We start from the raw sequence: 18,908 nt of genomic DNA, 5'->3' as shown, positions 1-18,908 counted from the left end.
TTTTTAAATTTACCTTTATGAATAAAAACATTATCAATTATAAAAAAATCAAGTAAAATTATGTTTTTATACATCTTAAATAATATACAAAAAGTCAAACTAATATGCACGATAATAGAGTGAATTTACGTCATCAAACTTTTTATCAGTGGAAAGCGCAAATCGGTTCTAAGCGGTAGTAGGACCTTCCGGCGCTTTAGTAAAGCAGACGCTTAAGCGGAATTTTAAGCAGGTCAATAAGCGGATTAATTAAATATAATTGAAATATTTAATTATAATATTAATATATTTAAAAATAATATTATGTTGTGCGAAGAATATGCATTTTCAATAAAATATATTTTTTTAATTTTATAATATAATTATAGTTATATTATTATAAAATTAATTTTTCAAAATTAATTTTTTTAAAAAAATTAGCAAGTCAACACCATTTGACCGCTTAATTACCGCTTAATTCGCTTAACGACCGCTTACTCCGCTTAATTGTCCGCTTAATTTTAAAAAACGCTTAATTTCTCTTTTTGTAAAAATCGAAGCGCTTTAAGGCCGATTCCGCTTAGGCGGCGACACTGCTTTTTATTCACACATCTTACTAAATACGTGTTCGAGACAAATGATACAAACACAAATTAAAGCTACCCATTTCACACTCAAATCAAAACATTATATAGGCTTAATTAGCCAAAAAAAAAAAACAAGAGACCCACATGTCAATTAAAAATTTAATAAAATTAAAAATAATCAATATTATAATTCTTCACTTAGCCCTAAGGTACTCCCATAAGACAACTTCATCACTTGGTCCCACACACTTGTCAATCACTACCCTCTTGGCCTCTTGTATTATTCTAGCACGTGTTACCCACGCGCCCTAAATGCGAGTGGGCTGTTTTTCACTTTTTTAACATTTTATAGAATCCAAAACGAAGAACGCACTAGCCACCGTTCAATTCTCTTGCACACGAGCACCGGCGAGTAAAATCAGTGATACCCGACTCGCCCTTTTGAAGATACATACAGGCCCATGTATGTATAATTGAGTGTCTGTGTTATCACTTGTTTGTGTTTGTTGACTGTATTAGCCCTAATTTTTGTTGATTCTTTGTGGGTTTGATGGAGCGATTCAGGGGTGAAGATTTGAGCTTTCTTTGAGTTTGGTAAGAATCTTGGATAACCCAGGTTTTTGTTTTGATTGATTTTGGATTTTTGCTTGTTTTCCTGCAATCTCTCCTCCCCTTCCCTCTCACCTATCTCTCTCTCCCCCTCCCTCTCACCTCTCTCTCTCTCTCCCTCTCTCTCCCTCTCTCTCTCTTTCTCTCTCTCTCTCTCTCTCTCTCTCTCTCTCTCTCTCTCTCCCTCTCCCTCTCCCTCTCTCCCCCCTCCCTCTCTCCCCCTCTCTCTCTCCCTCTGCCCCGCTCTGTGTCTGTTTGTGTATGTGTGAACACTTGAAATTCTTGTATCAGGCGTGACTTGTGTTATGATTTATACAAGATGATTGTTTAGCATGTACTGGATATAGTTTTGTTGTTTAAGGTGAATTAGAAAGAAGCAAAGCATAAGTTGTTTTTCACTATTTTAGGTTAGAACTGAAGGGGCTTTGTTTGGTTGTTTTTGTGTTATTGAGTTTAACTGTGAATTGATGGATTTGGCCAACAAGGAAGTCTAGATAAAAGGTCAGTGTCGGATTTTATTTAGTTTGGTAAGATAGAGTCCGGTCTTAGTTGAGCAATACCTGATACTTGAACAGTTTTGTGAAGCTATTAATGATCGTCTTAGAGATGCTGTTGATAACTACATTTATTTATGATCATGTACTTCTCGGGGAACAGAAATTAGCAGTTAGGTAGATTTTTTTGTTGAGGTTGTCGGTTCGAAAGTGAAACAGGTTTCTTCTGTCAACCATAGATATCTGAAATTAATGGAGTTCCTGGTTAGCTTTAGTGATAGGGCAAGACTAATATTTGAGTGTTTGATATTCTTAAGAATGATGTTCTGTGTTACAGAATAGCGGCAACTTGTAGGAAGCATGGTTGGATTACAATTATGCAATTCTTTTTTTCCCCCCCTGTTTCAGACATTTCTTAAATAATCAAAGTTAATAATTTTGGCACAGATACCAAGTGCAGGCTCATAGCTGATATTAGTCATTATAAATATTCTTTTGAGCGGGCAGTAATGGAGGCACGACATGCTCTATCCTTTCAAACGTCAAGTGCTAGACCACTTAGTAATCATGGGGCACCTGGAGGTCTATCTTCATCGTTACCTGTTCTTTCCAATCATCAATTGCCAGTTTATCAAGAAGCTTCAATGGAAAGAACACTTGCGTCAAATTCTTCAAATGTTCGGCCTTTGTTGCCTTCCAATAGCGGGGTTGTTGGTCATATTATATCTTCATCTGCTGGGTTCTCTTCTGATCTCCAATACTCCACATCTGCATCCCATGGAAATCATTCAAGCAAAACTCCCTTTATATCTCAGTCATCAAATCATGGAGCAACTATGCCTTTACATAATCACTCAGATTCTGGAATCTTCAAGTCGACAGCATCCAGTCGCTGTATCACCGAAAACAACAACGATTCCTGGTGTACAGATTCATTACCCAGCTACCTTGACTGTCCTGTAACTTCTCCTGGTGCAAACAATCAGATTGATGACAAGAACGGTGTGTGTGTTGTGCCTTCTGAGGACTTTAATAAGACAAGTGACTGGCAAGAATGGGCGGAGCAATTAATTACTGATGATAATGCTTTGCCTCCAAACTGGGTTGACCTGCTTGTGGATGATACTTCTGTTGCAGGTCCAGAACAACAGGTTTATTCCGACAGAAAAAGATTTTTTCACTTTTTTCCCTAGATGTACATAGGCCTCTTCTATTTTATTAGAATAATTATAAAAAATATATGGTATTTTACTGTTGCAGATTATTCCCTATCAAATGTCCACTACACCTATGAACTGCCCAGTGCAGCAGCCTCAAGTACATCAGCAGCAGCAGGTTAGTTTGCAACTTCCTGCTTCGTCTGAAGAGACTAGCACTGGTGTAACAAAATCACCCTCAGCTGGAGGCAGTTCATCCAAAGCACGCATGCGGTGGACTCCAGAACTACATGAAGCATTTGTTGAGGCAGTCAACAAGCTTGGTGGCAGCGAAAGTAAATTTTCTCTTACTGTATTATACTTGCTAGGAAAGTACGAGACACTGTTTTAATGATCAAATGATTTTAACTCACAGGAGCGACTCCCAAGGGTGTTCTGAAGCAAATGAAAGTTGAAGGTCTGACCATTTATCATGTAAAGAGCCATTTGCAGGTGTGTTTTGGTCCCTCTAGTAATATATAGTTCCATTATAAGTGGTTTTGCCTATTCCTTTTATATTATTTTATTATATATGTTCTTTTATTGTCAGAAATATCGAACTGCACGATACAAACCAGATTCAGTGGAAGGTAACAACTCTTCCAACATTCGAACAGCTATTGTTCTTGCTTCAGTTTATATGTTATACTTATGTACCTTTCTCCATGCAGTTGACACATAAAGCAAAATAATAAACTCAATATCTTACTTGAACAAAATTGCATAATTAATCACGCGCGTCTATTAGATTATAGTGCAAAGATGAAAGTTCTATTTTCTTAGTCTTGTTCTAAGTTGTATCAACACTTGTGAGGTTGCCTAACCTCATTCAAAAGAATCAGCCCGCATTTCCCTATTGTTCTCTTGCTCAAAGTTGAATGCCCTTAAACTAGTAATTAGGTTTTCCCTTGATAAATCTATTTTAAATTCTTATGTTATTTGTGTCCCTAATAATGTTGATGTTCATGATATGATTTTCTTGTGAGCTCTTATACCTTAATGATGTTGTGACCTTTGACCTTTGGTTTCATTGGTAACTCCGCATCTGTATTTGTTCATCTGAAATACAAGTATATGGTAGTCAAAATATAAAAGATAAAAATAGAAATCTCAAGTTGTAGTGCTTTTTATTCTATTTAAAAGTTGTGATTAGTTTCATCCAAGTATGTTCTTAAACCTAAGATTTTCATATTAGATGTTTAGTTTTCACCCTTTGCAGTTTGTTTTTCTCTTCTTTGTGGTTTTGAATTCAATCTGTTAAGCACTTAGCACGTAAGCAGTGCATTTTAGGCATTCATCTACAATGATGTGTATTCTTGTTTTGCAGGATCTTCTGAGAGAAAACTAATGCCAATTGAAGAGTTGTCATCCCTGGACTTAAAAACGTGAGTCCATTAACTATGTAATTCGCTTCAATGTGATTGCCACTTATTTTGTTTGAGTTATAACCCTAGACACTTTTGAAGTGGTGTTTCCTTGACCTACGATATACTATAAATGCTTTAATTTTAGATTTTCCTATAGAGAGTTTCTCAAATGATCAGTTTTTTATAAATAATGATCAAGACTTCAGCATTTGTCGTGACAGGGGTATTGAAATCACAGAGGCACTGCGATTGCAAATGGAAGTTCAAAAACGCTTGCACGAACAGCTTGAGGTACAGGTTTTCCTTTTTAGTACTAATTGTTAGTTTTAGTCTTGATCATGTGTAGCTACCGACCGAGGAAGTATGTTAATGGAATGAAGCAATTACCGGAACCTTTTTTTTTTTTAATGGAACATGAACCTTGAAACATACACCTCCCAAAAGTCTATGCTTGAGACATCCTTCATACAGTTTCTCATCTTAAAAAGTTATGATTTGTTGAGTTTCTTTTATTAAGTATTGTTGTTGTTCCTACATCAGTTAGCACCAGTTATGTTACTTTTTCTAGTCAGAGCATTGCATTTTGTGATGAACTGTAAATATATGTAATCTTCTATATATTTTCAGATCCAGAGAAATTTACAGCTGAGAATTGAAGAACAAGGAAAACAGCTTCAGATGATGTTTGAGAAGCAACAGAAATCTGGACTTGACATGGCAAAGGTTTTGTTGACTGATATGGACAAACCTGAAGCAGTTCAGGAATCCCCAGCCAAGAGTGAACAAGGGTCCCTACTTTTGCAGCATCAGCTACCAGTGGATGTCCCAGAAAATGCCGCCCCAGCATCAGAAGACATTTCTGCTCACTTAACAGAGAACCATTCAGAACCTGAAGTTGAAATTTCGAAGGATCTTGCATCAACTGTCACTGACAATTCAACCTCTCAACCAGCAAAGCGTTTGAAAGTAAATTAATAGCCACGCCATTCTCATCCTCTTAGATGCATGTAGTATCCTTCGTCATCATCATGTAGTACAGGTAGTACAGGATAGTAAGGAAGTTTGGAACTAATATCTTCGTCTTAGTAGTTGTTTCTGGATCAGGGGCTTGTGCCATCTTCAATTCAACTTATAAGCTAATTTTTGAAGTTTTGGTGATCATACTTTCATACTCATTCTCCGTGGAATTTGAGCTATAAGAAAGGGTGAACACACATGGACTTTAGCTGGAATCCTTCATATTCTTTTGCCTATAGTTCTTCTGCTTGCGAGATCATGACTGTATATGCCTTCATAGGTTCTATGCAATTTCTTCCTTTGTTGAATAAGAAATGCCTTCTGCAGTCCAAACTTGCCCCTTCTTTCCTCCAGCTTTGAAGTGATTTTGGTTGATAGTTACATTGTTGACTACAATTTCGATGTATCTATTATGTTTCGAACATAAAAGTCCAATGTTAGCATTTGGATTTGCGGAACTGTAAGTTTGGTAAGAACATAAATATTGTTTCAATAGTATTAGGACATCATTATATTAGGCACATGTATATTTTAAGCCTTTAAGTTTCTGATTTCCATCATAAAAGGCAAAATGTATGTAGCTACTCTTTTAAATTTTGTAATTGCTACAAGAAAAGAGTAGAAGGCAAGCAAGTTTGGTGCTAAATCTAGGAGCCGGCTTATAGGTTTTATACCATTAGTCACACAACAAATAAAATACTTTAAAATTTAGGGAAAAAATCAAATACTCTAAAGATTAAATATGCCACTAGAGTAAAGATCAGCTCCAATGTAAAATCAAATCAGACATGGGCAACAAGATTAATAAGTGATATTTCGGGCATTTTCTCCTATTTCTGGTATTTTTGGCATTAATAATTGATATTTCGAGTATTTTTTCCTAATTCTGTTATTTTCGGCATTACTTGTGAAAATTGTGGTACATGAGCTTTTTTTTGAAAATGTTTTTGTTATGTTCGACCCGCGACTTAAAATATGTAATTTCTGAACTATCGATAACTAGAAGCAAGTGTCAGTCATGGCTTTGGATGAAAGTTAAGGTCTTTAAATTTATTTGACATGTATTTGGCTTCTAGACATAGCAAACAAACTGTCCTTTTTCACCAATCTTTGTTTACTTCTATTCCAATCAAACCCCATGACTCTCCAACTATCAGTTGGTAAGGCCACCTTGAGGTTTTAACATCCTTGTTAGTCCTTATAACTCATTGATTCCTCTCATAGTCTGCACATCACTCCCTCTATCATTCTTTTCTTGATCTCTGTGTTTTCGCGTGCCAATGGCAGGCCTTTTTACGGGCTCTCATGGCCGCGATGAAATGCATGTGTTGCATGGCGCAGATGAGGTAAAGCAGTAAAACTGAGTTAGTATTCTCATTTTTCTTGGCCTTTTTTTGGTTTGCTTTATATTTTTCTTGTTAATGCAGCATCGGCCTCCTGCTGCTGAGGCTACTAAGAAGATTTGCAGAGTTTGCGGGGATGAGATTGGATTGAAGGAGAATGGGGACTTGTTTGTGGCTTGTGCTGAGTGTGGATTCCCAGTTTGCAGGCCTTGTTATGAGTATGAAAGAAGTGAAGGCCATCAGTGTTGTCCTCAGTGCAACACGCGCTATAAACGTCACAAAGGTCTGCAATTCTGCATTGATCAGTGTCTGTTGTGTCTTTTTATTACGTCTTAGATGTGAAAATGCCAATTTTGGGGTCTGTTTTCTGCAGGTTCTCCAAGAGTTGCAGGAGATGATGAAGAAAACTTTGATGCTGATGATTTTGACGACGAATTTCAGATGAAGAATTATGATAATGCACCAGATCACCAGCACTTGAATACTCCATCGGTAAATTAGTCTATCAGCTAGCCCTTCTGCAGATATAACCGACGCTTAATGAGTCAGAAAATGACCAGGTTGTGAATATTGCAGGAGAATGGGGATAATTTTCAGCAGCAGCAACAGCATCCAAATGGCCCTGCCTTCTCTTCAATTGCTGGAAGTGGTAAAAGCTTGCTCCTTTCACTTGCATTGTAATTACTTCCTAGTTATGGTAATAATGTTATTAAGTGGTCGATGACTTGGGGTTTGTTTATAGTTACTGGCAAAGATTTTGAAGCCGAAAAGGAGACTTATACTAATTCTGAATGGAAAGAAAGAGTAGATAAATGGAAAACAAGACAAGAAAAACGCGGTTTGGTTAACAAAGGAGATGAAAGTGGCAATGATCAAGAAAATGAAGATGAATATCTGTAAGATTCTTTCTCAAGTTTCTAATTAGTGTTTATCATTGCTTATGTACATTCAATCTTTAACAATGTGAATACTCATCCAGCATGGCTGAAGCTAGACAACCTCTTTGGAGAAAGGTCCCCATTGCATCAAGCTTAATCAATCCCTATCGAATTGTCATTGTCTCCAGGCTCGTCATTTTAGGCTTCTTCTTTCACTTCCGCATCTTAACACCAGCTTATGATGCTTTCCCCCTTTGGATCATCTCTGTAATTTGTGAGATTTGGTTTGGTTTTTCATGGATTCTTGATCAGTTTCCAAAATGGTTCCCCATTAACCGTGAGACTTACCTTGATCGCTTGTCCTTGAGGTTTGAGCGCGAGGGAGAGCCTAATGGTCTATCCCCTGTTGATTTCTTTGTGAGTTCTGTGGATCCTCTCAAGGAGCCGCCAATTATCACAGCAAACACAATTCTTTCAATCTTATCAGTTGACTATCCAGTTGATAAGGTGTGTTGTTATATATCGGATGATGGTGCCTCAATGTTGCTTTTTGATGCTCTATCAGAGACAGCTGAATTTGCAAGGAGGTGGGTGCCATTTTGCAAGAAGTACAGCATTGAGCCGAGGGCTCCCGAGTACTATTTTTCAGAAAAGATTGATTACTTGAAGGATAAAGTGCAGCCTACTTTTGTCAAGGATCGAAGGGCCATGAAGGTAAGCAGATCAAAAACTTTCTGAAGTTGTGTACTCGAATACCTCTGTTGTATTTACGCGTGTGAGAACTTCTCTGTTAATGACTGCAGAGAGAGTACGAAGAATTCAAAGTAAGGATTAATGCATTGGTGGCTGCAGCACAGAAGAAACCAGAAGATGGGTGGGTGATGCAAGATGGAACCCCGTGGCCTGGGAACAACAGTCGAGATCATCCTGGCATGATCCAGGTTTGAAATGCTTCCTAAATTCAGGGTTCTTGTAATCTGTATTCATTTAACATCTGTGTAATCCTTATATACTTTTAAATGTTTACAGGTTTATCTTGGAAGTGAAGGAGCACTGGATGTTGATGGCAAGGAGTTACCAAGACTCGTTTACGTTTCACGTGAGAAAAGACCTGGCTATCAGCACCACAAAAAAGCTGGAGCTATGAATGCAATGGTAAATAACTCTCAGATGGTTATGTTAATGCTTAATTGTTGGATTGCTTAAAGTTAAAATCTAAATGGTGATTTAATTTATCAATTAGGTTCGAGTTTCTGCCGTACTCACCAATGCACCTTTCATACTGAACTTGGATTGTGACCATTATGTTAACAATAGTAAGGCAGTGAGGGAAGCTATGTGTTTTTTGATGGATCCCCAACTTGGCAAGAAGCTGTGCTATGTCCAGTTTCCGCAGAGGTTTGATGGTATTGATCGCCACGACAGATATGCCAATCGAAATGTTGTGTTCTTTGATGTAAGTTTTACTATTATAACTCTGTAATACTCATTTTTTTGCATGAATTGCATAATTCTCAAATGTTGGTTTGGTCACAGATTAACATGAGAGGCCTAGACGGGATCCAAGGGCCGGTTTATGTTGGAACCGGTTGTGTGTTTAACAGACAGGCATTGTATGGATATGATCCACCAGTGTCTGAGAAGCGACAGAAGATGACATGTGATTGCTGGCCTTCATGGTGCTGTTGTTGTTGCGGTGGTTCAAGGAAGAAGAAATCAAAGAAGTCGAAGAAGAAGGGACTTAAAGCTTTGCTTGGTCTCAGTGGGTTGTATAGCAAGAAGAAGAAGATGGGAAAGAACTACAGCAGAAAATCAGCTGGACCTATCTTTGATCTTGAAGGTATAGAAGAAGGTCTTGAAGGCTATGATGAGTTGGAGAAATCATCCCTTATGTCTCAGAAAAATTTCGAGAAACGGTTTGGGCAGTCCCCAGTTTTCATTACTTCCACACTCATGGAAAATGGGGGACTTCCTGAAGGGACTAATAGTGCTTCACTTATCAAAGAAGCAATTCATGTGATTAGCATTGGCTATGAAGAGAAAACTGAATGGGGAAAAGAGGTCAGTAGCCAGTATTAAATCATTCGTGCAATTTACGTTGTTAGGCCTAAGTGTATATTAAATCCAAAGAATTAAAGGAACATTAGTACTAATAAAAATGCATTTCAAGTATTAGCTACTATGATTACAAGTATCTGATGTGCTTGTTTTCCTTATAGATTGGATGGATATACGGTTCGGTCACAGAAGACATTCTGACAGGCTTCAAGATGCATTGTAGAGGGTGGAAATCAGTCTACTGCATGCCAAAAAGACCTGCATTCAAAGGGTCAGCTCCAATCAATCTGTCAGATCGTTTGCACCAAGTACTGAGATGGGCTCTTGGTTCTGTTGAAATCTTCATGAGTCGTCACTGCCCGCTTTGGTATGGCTATGGAGGGAAGCTGAAAGGGCTAGAGAGGCTTGCTTACATTAACACAATTGTTTACCCTTTCACTTCCATTCCTCTGCTTGCCTACTGTGCACTTCCAGCTGTGTGCCTTCTTACTGGAAAATTCATAATCCCAACTGTAAGTACTTGGCTGATGCTCAGGGGCGGATCTAGCACACAAATGTTAGGTGGGCACGGAGCAAAATTTCGGAAAACACCTATATACTTTTAAATTTTTTGGGGCACTTTTAAATTTTGCAAAATTTAGAATGGTGAAAAAATGTTAAAATTTTTTTTAGGGGAGACACGTGTCCCCCGCGCCTTTTCCTAGATCCGCCCCTGCTGATGCTCGAGTATAAGTTTTCTTTCCATTTTTTACATAATTTTTCAGGATTTCTTGGATATTGAGTATGCACTGATACTAGAACTTGACCATATGCAGCTGAACAATTTTGCTAGCATATGGTTTCTTGCTCTTTTCTTGTCTATCATTACCACAGGTGTCCTGGAGCTCAGATGGAGCGGCGTTAGCATCCAGGACTGGTGGCGCAATGAGCAATTTTGGGTAATTGGTGGAGTATCAGCTCATCTTTTTGCAGTGTTCCAGGGGTTCCTCAAAGTCCTCGGTGGTGTTGATACAAATTTCACAGTGACAGCCAAGGCAGCTGATGACGTTGAGTTTGGAGAGCTCTACCTTTTCAAATGGACAACTCTTCTCATCCCACCTACAACGCTAATAATCTTGAACATGGTTGGAGTTGTGGCTGGAGTTTCGGATGCTATCAACAATGGTTATGGCTCATGGGGTCCCCTATTCGGAAAGCTTTTCTTCTCATTTTGGGTCATTCTCCATCTCTATCCGTTCTTGAAGGGATTGATGGGAAGACAAAACAGAACTCCCACAATCGTAGTCCTTTGGTCTGTTCTTCTGGCTTCTATCTTCTCATTGGTCTGGGTCCGGATTGATCCTTTCTTGCCAAAGCAAACTGGTCCTATTCTTAAGCAATGCGGAGTAGAATGCTAGACATCCCAAAAAATGGTTTGCTCATGCAATCTTGATGCCATTTTTTCGTGTTTTACAAATTTTACCATTGCCAGCAAAAGAACTAGCTGCATTTGCTTGTGTGATTTTGGGACATTGTAAAAACTAAATAGTAAAATTGGAGATGAAGCATGTGCATTATGTATGAACTCTGAAAGAAGTAGTTTTCAATAAATTTCTCTGAATTGATTGGTTCAGCCATACATTAGCTTTCATTGATATCTGCAGATGTAAACTATAATCAGTGACTGAAATTTCTCTGAATTGATTGGCTCTAAATTACAATGTTTGATTCTTTTTTACACATAAAACTTCATACAATGAATATCATCCTGACAACTAAGAGGCTAACAACTGCACGAGTGACGACCTTCTTACTGGACTTGCATAAAAGCTGAGGACAGGCATGGGGACAATCCTATTGCATCTCCGCACAGAAGTGAATTTCCTATGAAATATTCCTCCATGTCTCGTTGAAACAAGGGTATAGGGCCAGACAGGTTATTGTAGGAAAAATCAATCGTTTGCAAGCTAGACATGTCGGTGGATAGTGAAGAAAATATTGGACCTGAGAGATGGTTTTGTGAAAGATTAAAATTCTTCAGTAACTTCAGGTTTCCCAAGTCAGAAGGGATGGTGCCCGAAAGTGAATTGCTACTCAGGTCCATTATAATCTGCAGTTGACTCAAATTGCCAAGTTCAGACGGTATTTCTTCTGAAAAACTGTTCTGGCCTAAGCTCAAGCTCAATAAGCTCACACAGTTGCCAAGCTCTTTTGGTATGCTTCCTTCCATTTTGTTTGTAGACAAATCAAGATGCTGGAGCTTCGATAGTTTGCCTAAACTCTGAGGGATTTCTCCAGTCAAATGATTATTGCTCACGTCGAGTTTGAGCAAAAATACCAAATTCCCCAGTTCAGTTGGAATTTTACCTGTCAACTCATTTGATTCCAGCTGTAAATCTTGCAATTGCTTCAAGTTTCCAAGCTCAGCTGGGATGGCACCTGAAATTTTGTTTCTTGACATTACCATATTTGTAAGATTTTTACATTTACCCCACTCGGATGAGAGTTCACCTGTAAACTTATTTCCACTCAAAGAAATGAAAACAAGACTGGGGTGAAAACCAAATGCTTCAGAAACATTTCCAGAGAACCGGTTCTCATCAAGTCTGACTCTATTCAGTTTGGAGCAGTTTCTCAAGCACATTGGCAAAGTCCCAGAAAAATTGTTTTCATTTACTGACAAATCTTCAAAAGCGAAGCCACTACACAATCCTTCTGGCAATGCCCCAGAGAAACTGTTCTTAGAAAAGCCAACAAATGACAAGTGGGGACTATTTATTCCCAAATTCTTCGGAATGCTTCCAGATAATCTATTGTTAAATAAAACCAATGCCTGCAAGTTACTCAAGTCAACAATGGAATCAGGAACCTCTCCATACAATTGGTTATTGTTAAGATCAAGAGTTTCCAGCAGGGCTAATTTACCAATCTCAGGTGGAATAGGTCCGCTAAGAATGTTGTTGAACAAATTTAAAGTCACCAAACTGGTGAGATTCCCAATTGTTGATGGAATTGAACCTGCTAGATGGTTTCCCGACAGGTCTAATTTCAGAAGCTCTTTCAAATTCCCAATCTCACGAGGAATAGGTCCTGTGAGGCTATTACCATACAGAAACAGGTATGTAAGATTTGCCAACATACCAATTTCAGGAAAAATAGTTCCGGTGAAGTTATTGTTTTGAACCTGCAGTGATGTTAACTTAGTCCAGTTGCTAATGAAATGAGGTGAGAGCTCACCAGACAGGAAATTATCCGATAGACCTAGTTCAGATATCTGTTTAAGATTTGAAAAGGACAAAGGCAATGTTCCAGTTAGCAAATTCACAGCAAGAGCCAAGAAGGTGAGCTTGGTACACGATCCAAGCTCGGGAGGTATACTAGAGTTCAGAGAATTTTCATCAAGATTTAGTGTTTGAAGCTTCCTCAGTCGACCTATAGAAGACGGAATATGTCCTACAAATGAATTTCGGTCCAATTCAAGAACCTGAAGTTTATGTAGAAGACCTATACTGTCAGGAATAGACCCTGAGAAGTTATTCCTTCCAAGGTGAAGTTCCTTTAGCTTGGAAAGATTGGCTAGTGTCTTTGGAAGTGAACCTTGAAATAAATTATCTTTTAAACTGAGAACTTCAAGATTAGCTAAGTTGGTAAACATTGATTCAGGTATGGACCCTGTTAACATATTCTGTGATAAATCAAGAAAAGTTAACTTCCTCGAACTAATTATGAAAGATGGGAATTCCAAAGCAAGTTCATTGTAGTATAGGTTGAGGTGTGTCAAAGATGGCATGTTTGAAATTTTTTCCCAGTTTGGATTAAGCAAGTTGTTTGATCCCAAGTCTAGAAATTTTAACTTCTGAAGATGACTAATTTGGTAAGGAATGATACCATTGAGATAGTTGTCGTCGAAGTTGAGGTACTGAAGGTGTGTTAGATTTCCAATCTCCGCGGGTATACCCCCTGAAAAGTTGTTGCTGCTCAAGTCCAAGAAAGTGAGTTTTGGAAACAAAGAGAAACTGAAGTGAGCAAGTGTTCCACTGAGTTTCTGACTGGAAATGTTGAGCTTCGAGACTCGTCCTGCAATATTGCATGTAATGCCAGTCCATCTACAAAGTTTCTTCACATTGTTTAAGGACCAAGAATCAAGTGAAGAAGAAGGTGATAAACTGTTCTTCCATTCAACAAGAGCTTCTGCTTCAGTTGTTGGTGATGATGTTATATTTAGTGCAAGTACAGAGATGAAAAGAACATGAAATAGTAGCAGAACAAGAGGCTTCTGAACTATTCCCATTCCTTTCTATGTCTGGCTTTCTACTTTGTTTCTGTATTTCTTGAGTATGTTGGATAAAATTTTGGGATTTATAGAAATTTTTTCCAGAAATAAAACAAACTAAGCTGACTTTACTTATAGTCAGTCCTCACATGTGAATAGAAGGAGCAATTCCTTATTTCCACTTGACTACTACAAATTTTTCCACAAATATATTATGTAGAGAAGCAACACTGGAAATTCATCTGTAAACATCAGTAAGCCTTTTCAGATCAAAATGTCAACCCATCAAGACTTATACAAACATCGATGCTGTCATTTGGCATACCTAATAACCCAATTGCAGTAAACTAACTACCAGATTAATGACTTAATCTCTGTAGTTTTAAAATATAGTCTTAGTAGACTATTGCAGTAGTTGCTAACTAATCACACAATAATAATAATAATCAACCCAAGTCCTACATCGTAAAGATAAAAAAAATTTGTCTGAATATAAGCACCCAAAGAACTCTATTAGTATGAGGCCTTCTGGGACATTTGAAGGAGTAATGAAATCGAAACATATGTACTATGATCAATAATTATCACTCAAGACATACCATGTAATGAAGGTAGTTAGCATAAATTCAATGGAATGCAACATATAAACTTTGCTAAATAATTCTCAAGGCTCAAGTGTTGCCACTTGTTTAGACTTCACAATTACAAGATTGTGGTGATAACTTAACACAATATCATCTACATCTGAAACCTTGGAATTCTACTTGGCTTCATGCAACTCAAGACTGTATGGTTCAGTCATGTATGTCTGAGTTCTTCCTGTGAGCTCTTTTGCCACAGAACGCATAGTAGGTCGTGCCTCTGGTGTGGTACGTGTGCATGCTAGTGCTGCCCTGACAACAAATTTCACTTCATCTGCTATATTCTCTGTCGGAGGTGGAAGCCTTTTGTCAAGTAAATTATTTGAAGCGACGTCTGTGTCACTGGACAGAGTTGGAAGGAGCTCCCCGGGGTGCCTTCCCATCATAACCTCCAACGCAACGATTCCAAAGCTATAAACATCTGATTTTGCTGTCACTAGCATGCTCAAGGCAAGTTCTGCACATGAAAAATAAAAATGCTTGTTAGTGATTATGTGTTTAGCATTGAGAAACTTAAAAAAGTATGCACAAATGATAGTGAGATGAAAATATGTACCTGGAGCCATGTAACCATAAGACCCTGCAACATTTGTCCAGTTTGATGAATCTGTGTTCAGCAACCTTGCAGTGCCAAAATCTGAGAGCCGCGGCTCAAGGTCTGACTCGAGCAAGATATTATTCAATGACACATCTCTATGCACAATAGGTGGAGAACAATCATGATGCAAGTAAGAAAGTGCATGAGCCAATCCTATAACAATCTTTACCCTTGAAGCCCAGCTTAAATTAGCCCCCTCATCACTATATAACAACTTCCCCAAGCTGCCTCTCTCGACATATTCATATGCCAGGTAAAGGCAATTGTCCATGGAGCAGAATCCGTGGAGTTTGATGATATTACGGTGCCTAACTTCTGTCAAGGTCCGAATCTCATTCTCAAAGCTCCACCGATTATTTGCTGTAGCATCACTGGAATCTGTAATATTGAGCCTTTTAACTGCTACAATCTCACCATTAAACAAATCGGCCTTATACACAGTTCCAAATCCTCCTCTTCCAATGCAGTACCTTTCACTGAAATCTTCAGTAGCCTTTACGATATCTCCAAAGGTAAACTTTCCTTTTCTTTCCCAAATCATTGACTCAAATTTCTCTGAATTGGTTCTCTCAACATCAGTTTTATTGGGCTTCTTACGACACAGAAAACATCCAACAATGATAATAACAAGAACTAAGAGGCTGACCACTGCAACAACGACACCAATGATGACTTTCTTACTGGAATCAGATTTTTTGGATGACTTGGAAGTGGTAGATGGACACGGTGACAAGCCGTTTGCATCTCCACACAAAAGTGAATTTTCATTGAAAAATTTCTTCACTTGTTGTTGGAGCAAGGGTATAGGGCCGGACAAGTTATTGTAAGACAAATCAATCATTTGCAAACTCGACAGATCAGTAGAGAATGAACCAAAAATTCTACCTGACAGATGATTGTGTGAAAGATTTAAATTCTCTAAAAACTTCAGTTTACCAAAGGTAGAAGGGATGGTGCCTGAAAGTGAATTGCTACTCAGGTCCATGTTTATTTGCAACTGACCCAAATTGCCGAGTTCAGAAGGTATCTTTTCTGAAAAATTGTTCTGCCTTAAGTTCAGGCTCAGTAAGCTCTCACAATTCCCAAGCTCCTTTGGAATGCTTCCTTTCAATTTGTTTGTAGACAAATCAAGTTGGTTGAGCTTTGATAGTTTGCCTACATTCTGAGGAATTTCTCCGGTCAAATGATTATTGCTCAAGTTGAGTTTCAACAACAGGACCAAATTTCCTAATTCAGCTGGAATCTCACCTGTCAACTCATTTGAATCCAGTTGCAAAGCTTGCAAATTCTTTAAGTTTCCAAGCTCGATAGGGACCACACCTGAAATTTTGTTTCTTGACATCTCAATGTTTGTAAGATTTTCACATTTTCCCCACTGGGATGTGAGTTCACCTGTAAACTCATTGTCATTGAGAGTAATGAAACTAAGATTAGGATGATATCCAAACGCTTCAGAAACATTTCCAGAGAAATGGTTGTTATCAAGACGAACTCTGGACAAGTTAGAGCAATTTCTCAGGCACATTGGCAAATGCCCTGAAAAATTGTTTCCATTCACCGAAACCCTTTCTAGGGAAAAACCGCTACACAACCCTTCTGGCAATGCTCCAGAGAAGCTGTTGTTGGAAAATCCAATATAGGACAAATTGATACTCTTTTTTCCCAAGTCCTTCGGAATGCTGCCAGACAAATTATTGGTAAAAACAGAAAGCGTCTGCAAGTTACTTAATTCAGCAATAGAATCAGGCACCTGTCCATGCAATTGATTAGTGTTGAGATCAAGAACTTCCAGCAGTGCTAATTTTCCAATCTCAGGTGGAATTGTTCCACTAAGATTATTGAAATGCAAATGTAAGAGTACCAAATTGGAGAGGTTCCCAATTGTTCCTGGAATAAAATCTGATAGATGGTTTCCTGACAGGTCTAATTTAAAAAGCTGACTCAAGTTCCCAATCTCTCTGGGAATTGCCCCTGTGAGATTATTATCATACAGATAGAGGTACGTAAGATTTGTTAACATACCAATTTCAGGAGGAATGTTACCAACAAAGGTATTGTTTTGCATCTGCAGTGATGTCAATTCAGTCCAGTTGCTAATGAACTCAGGTAATAGCTCACCAGACAGCAGATTATCTGATATGCCTAGTTCAGATATACGTGTAAGATTCGAGAATGACAAAGGCAAAGGGCCTGTAAGCAAATTCTCAGCGAAAGCCAAGTAGCTAAGATTGGTACACAATCCAAGCTCAGGAGGAATACTAGAGTTCAAAGAGTTTTGATTGAGATCAAGTCTTTGAAGCTCCCTAAGTTGACCCAAAGAAGAAGGAATCTTCCCCCCAAATCCATTGGTATACAGTTCAAGAACTTGAAGTTTATGTAAAAGACCTATACTGTCAGGAATTGATCCTGAGAACATATTCTTTCCTAGGTGAAGTTCTGTTAACTGGGAAAGCTTGGAAATATTTCTTGGCAATGGCCCTTCCAACAAATTATCATTAAGATTAAGAACTTCAAGATTAGTCAAATGGGTAAACACTGATTCAGGTATGGAGCCTGTCAACTGATTCTGTGACAGATCAAGAAAACTCAAGTTCCTAGAGCCAATTATAAAAGATGGAAATTCTAAAGAAATGTTATTGTAGTATAAATTGAGCTGTGTCAGAAGTGGCATGTCCAGGAACAAAGACCAGTTTGGATTAAGCAAGTAATTTGATCCCAAGTCTAAATATTGCAACTTCTGAAGATGACTAATTTGGTAAGGAATAGTACCAGTTAGATAGTTGTCGTCGAAACTCAAGTACTCAAGCTCTGTCAGATTTCCAATCTCTACTGGTATACCATCCCAAAGGAGGTTGCTGCTCATATCCAAGGAAGTGAGGCTAGGAAACGCCGAGAAATTGAAGCGTGCAAGAGTACCATTCAGTTCTAGACCAGAAATGTTGATCTCTGCAACTGTACCTGCAGCATTGCAGGTAATGCCAGTCCAGTTACAAAGCTTCCTGAGATTGCTTAAGGACCAAGAATCGAGAGAAGCCGATGGTAATAAGGTGTTCTTCCATTTAACAAGAGCTTCTGCCTCAGTTCTTGGTGATGATGTTACACTTTGTATGAGTACAGATATGAAAAGACCATGAAATAGCAGAAGAACAAGAGGTTTCTGAAATACAGCCATTTCTTTATATGTTTGGTTGCTCACTTGTTCCTTTGTGATCTAGTACTCATATGTAAAGGAATATATTTAGTTTAATCAATTCTGTCCCACAACAAAGAAATTAACTAATTACATAAAAAAGATGAAGCAGGAAGGAAATCACAAATTAAGTTGACTTTGACTATTCTTGCCAAGTGCAATTGCCAAAATGACCTTGAAATCAGCTTGGCATTACATGTAGACAAGGGTAGGTTAGAGGCTTTGAGCTTAGTCAGTCCTCACATGTGAATACAAGAACCAACCTTTTCTGTCAACTTGACAATTTTAAATTTGCATGGAAAAATAACAGATCAACATAAAAAATTAAAAATAGCTTGTCTAGATCAGTATGTCAACTGAGTATAAAGATGATCAACATGTGAAGCCTAGACTTTAACAAAAACTGATTTTCTGCATGTAATATATTTTGATAAATTATGGAGTAAAATTTAAAGTGGTGGCCGAATTTTATCCGCTTTTGCATTTTTGATGCTAGAATATTAAATTTACCAATAGGTGGACAGATATTGATTTTATGTTTCAAAGGAATTGGCTAATAAGGATAACTTTTCTGAGAAAAATACTAATATTTTTTTTTTATCAAAAAAGTAGTCCTTAGCCACCTTTTCGATGAATTAAAACAATATATGGTCATTTTATTGCAAATTTTAAATTCTGAATAAAAAAAATAGATAAATT

The 18,908-nt window shown here is 38.0% G+C and overlaps 4 protein-coding genes across 6 annotated transcripts; 2 read left to right on the top strand and 2 right to left on the bottom strand.

Moving 5' to 3' along the window:
- The first annotated feature begins 905 nt into the window (after positions 1 to 905).
- Positions 906 to 5,804, top strand: LOC108214162 (protein PHOSPHATE STARVATION RESPONSE 1-like). 3 transcript variants are annotated; one of them, XM_064090239.1, is made up of 9 exons: positions 906 to 1,029; positions 1,131 to 1,160; positions 2,117 to 2,820; positions 2,930 to 3,161; positions 3,242 to 3,318; positions 3,416 to 3,455; positions 4,193 to 4,250; positions 4,454 to 4,523; positions 4,860 to 5,804. In XM_064090239.1, exons 3-9 carry the CDS (start codon positions 2,179 to 2,181, stop codon positions 5,205 to 5,207), a joined length of 1,467 nt encoding a protein of 488 aa, XP_063946309.1. In that variant the 5' UTR covers positions 906 to 1,029; positions 1,131 to 1,160; positions 2,117 to 2,178; the 3' UTR covers positions 5,208 to 5,804. The 3 variants fall into 3 exon arrangements, with proteins under 3 accessions (XP_063946309.1, XP_017241476.1, XP_017241475.1); XM_017385987.2 differs by having other exon boundaries at positions 4,439 to 4,523; positions 4,860 to 5,380; XM_017385986.2 differs by having other exon boundaries at positions 947 to 1,160; positions 4,439 to 4,523.
- Positions 5,805 to 6,435: 631 nt separating this feature from the next.
- On the top strand, positions 6,436 to 11,140 carry LOC108214161 (cellulose synthase A catalytic subunit 4 [UDP-forming]). The gene is made up of 12 exons (XM_017385985.2): positions 6,436 to 6,595; positions 6,677 to 6,875; positions 6,966 to 7,084; positions 7,169 to 7,241; positions 7,335 to 7,488; positions 7,572 to 8,184; positions 8,274 to 8,411; positions 8,500 to 8,625; positions 8,714 to 8,926; positions 9,007 to 9,531; positions 9,690 to 10,040; positions 10,344 to 11,140. Exons 1-12 carry the CDS (start codon positions 6,530 to 6,532, stop codon positions 10,923 to 10,925), a joined length of 3,159 nt encoding a protein of 1,052 aa, XP_017241474.1. The 5' UTR covers positions 6,436 to 6,529; the 3' UTR covers positions 10,926 to 11,140.
- A 51-nt stretch (positions 11,141 to 11,191) lies between these two features.
- Positions 11,192 to 13,923, bottom strand: LOC108212926 (probable leucine-rich repeat receptor-like protein kinase At1g35710). The gene has a single exon (XM_017384636.2). The coding sequence runs from the start codon at positions 13,796 to 13,798 to the stop codon at positions 11,318 to 11,320; it is 2,481 nt and encodes an 826-aa protein (XP_017240125.1). The 5' UTR covers positions 13,799 to 13,923; the 3' UTR covers positions 11,192 to 11,317.
- Positions 13,924 to 14,326: 403 nt separating this feature from the next.
- LOC108212925 (MDIS1-interacting receptor like kinase 2-like) lies at positions 14,327 to 18,274 on the bottom strand. The gene is made up of 2 exons (XM_017384635.2): positions 14,978 to 18,274; positions 14,327 to 14,878 (listed from the first exon to the last, which is right to left on the bottom strand). Exons 1-2 carry the CDS (start codon positions 18,189 to 18,191, stop codon positions 14,541 to 14,543), a joined length of 3,552 nt encoding a protein of 1,183 aa, XP_017240124.2. The 5' UTR covers positions 18,192 to 18,274; the 3' UTR covers positions 14,327 to 14,540.
- Positions 18,275 to 18,908: the final 634 nt, after the last annotated feature.

Source organism: Daucus carota, chromosome 3, assembly GCF_001625215.2.
Source record: "Daucus carota subsp. sativus chromosome 3, DH1 v3.0, whole genome shotgun sequence".
NCBI lineage: Eukaryota > Viridiplantae > Streptophyta > Magnoliopsida > Apiales > Apiaceae > Daucus > Daucus carota.
This window is presented reverse-complemented; position numbering and strand designations above follow the sequence as displayed.

Excerpts from the sequence above, each read along its gene's own strand:
- LOC108214162 (XM_017385986.2), top strand. The coding sequence starts at position 2,179 with ATGGAGGCACGACATGCTCTATCCTTTCAAACGTCAAGTGCTAGACCA. Across the intron at positions 3,162-3,241 it reads CAAGCTTGGTGGCAGCGAAA|GAGCGACTCCCAAGGGTGTT; the intron begins GTAAATTTTCTC and ends TTTAACTCACAG. Across the intron at positions 4,524-4,859 it reads GCTTGCACGAACAGCTTGAG|ATCCAGAGAAATTTACAGCT; the intron begins GTACAGGTTTTC and ends ATATATTTTCAG.
- LOC108214161 (XM_017385985.2), top strand. The coding sequence starts at position 6,530 with ATGGCAGGCCTTTTTACGGGCTCTCATGGCCGCGATGAAATGCATGTG. Across the intron at positions 8,927-9,006 it reads GAAATGTTGTGTTCTTTGAT|ATTAACATGAGAGGCCTAGA; the intron begins GTAAGTTTTACT and ends GTTTGGTCACAG. Across the intron at positions 9,532-9,689 it reads AAACTGAATGGGGAAAAGAG|ATTGGATGGATATACGGTTC; the intron begins GTCAGTAGCCAG and ends TTTTCCTTATAG.
- LOC108212926 (XM_017384636.2), bottom strand. The coding sequence starts at position 13,798 with ATGGGAATAGTTCAGAAGCCTCTTGTTCTGCTACTATTTCATGTTCTT.
- LOC108212925 (XM_017384635.2), bottom strand. The coding sequence starts at position 18,191 with ATGGCTGTATTTCAGAAACCTCTTGTTCTTCTGCTATTTCATGGTCTT. Across the intron at positions 14,879-14,977 it reads TTATGGTTACATGGCTCCAG|AACTTGCCTTGAGCATGCTA; the intron begins GTACATATTTTC and ends TTTCATGTGCAG.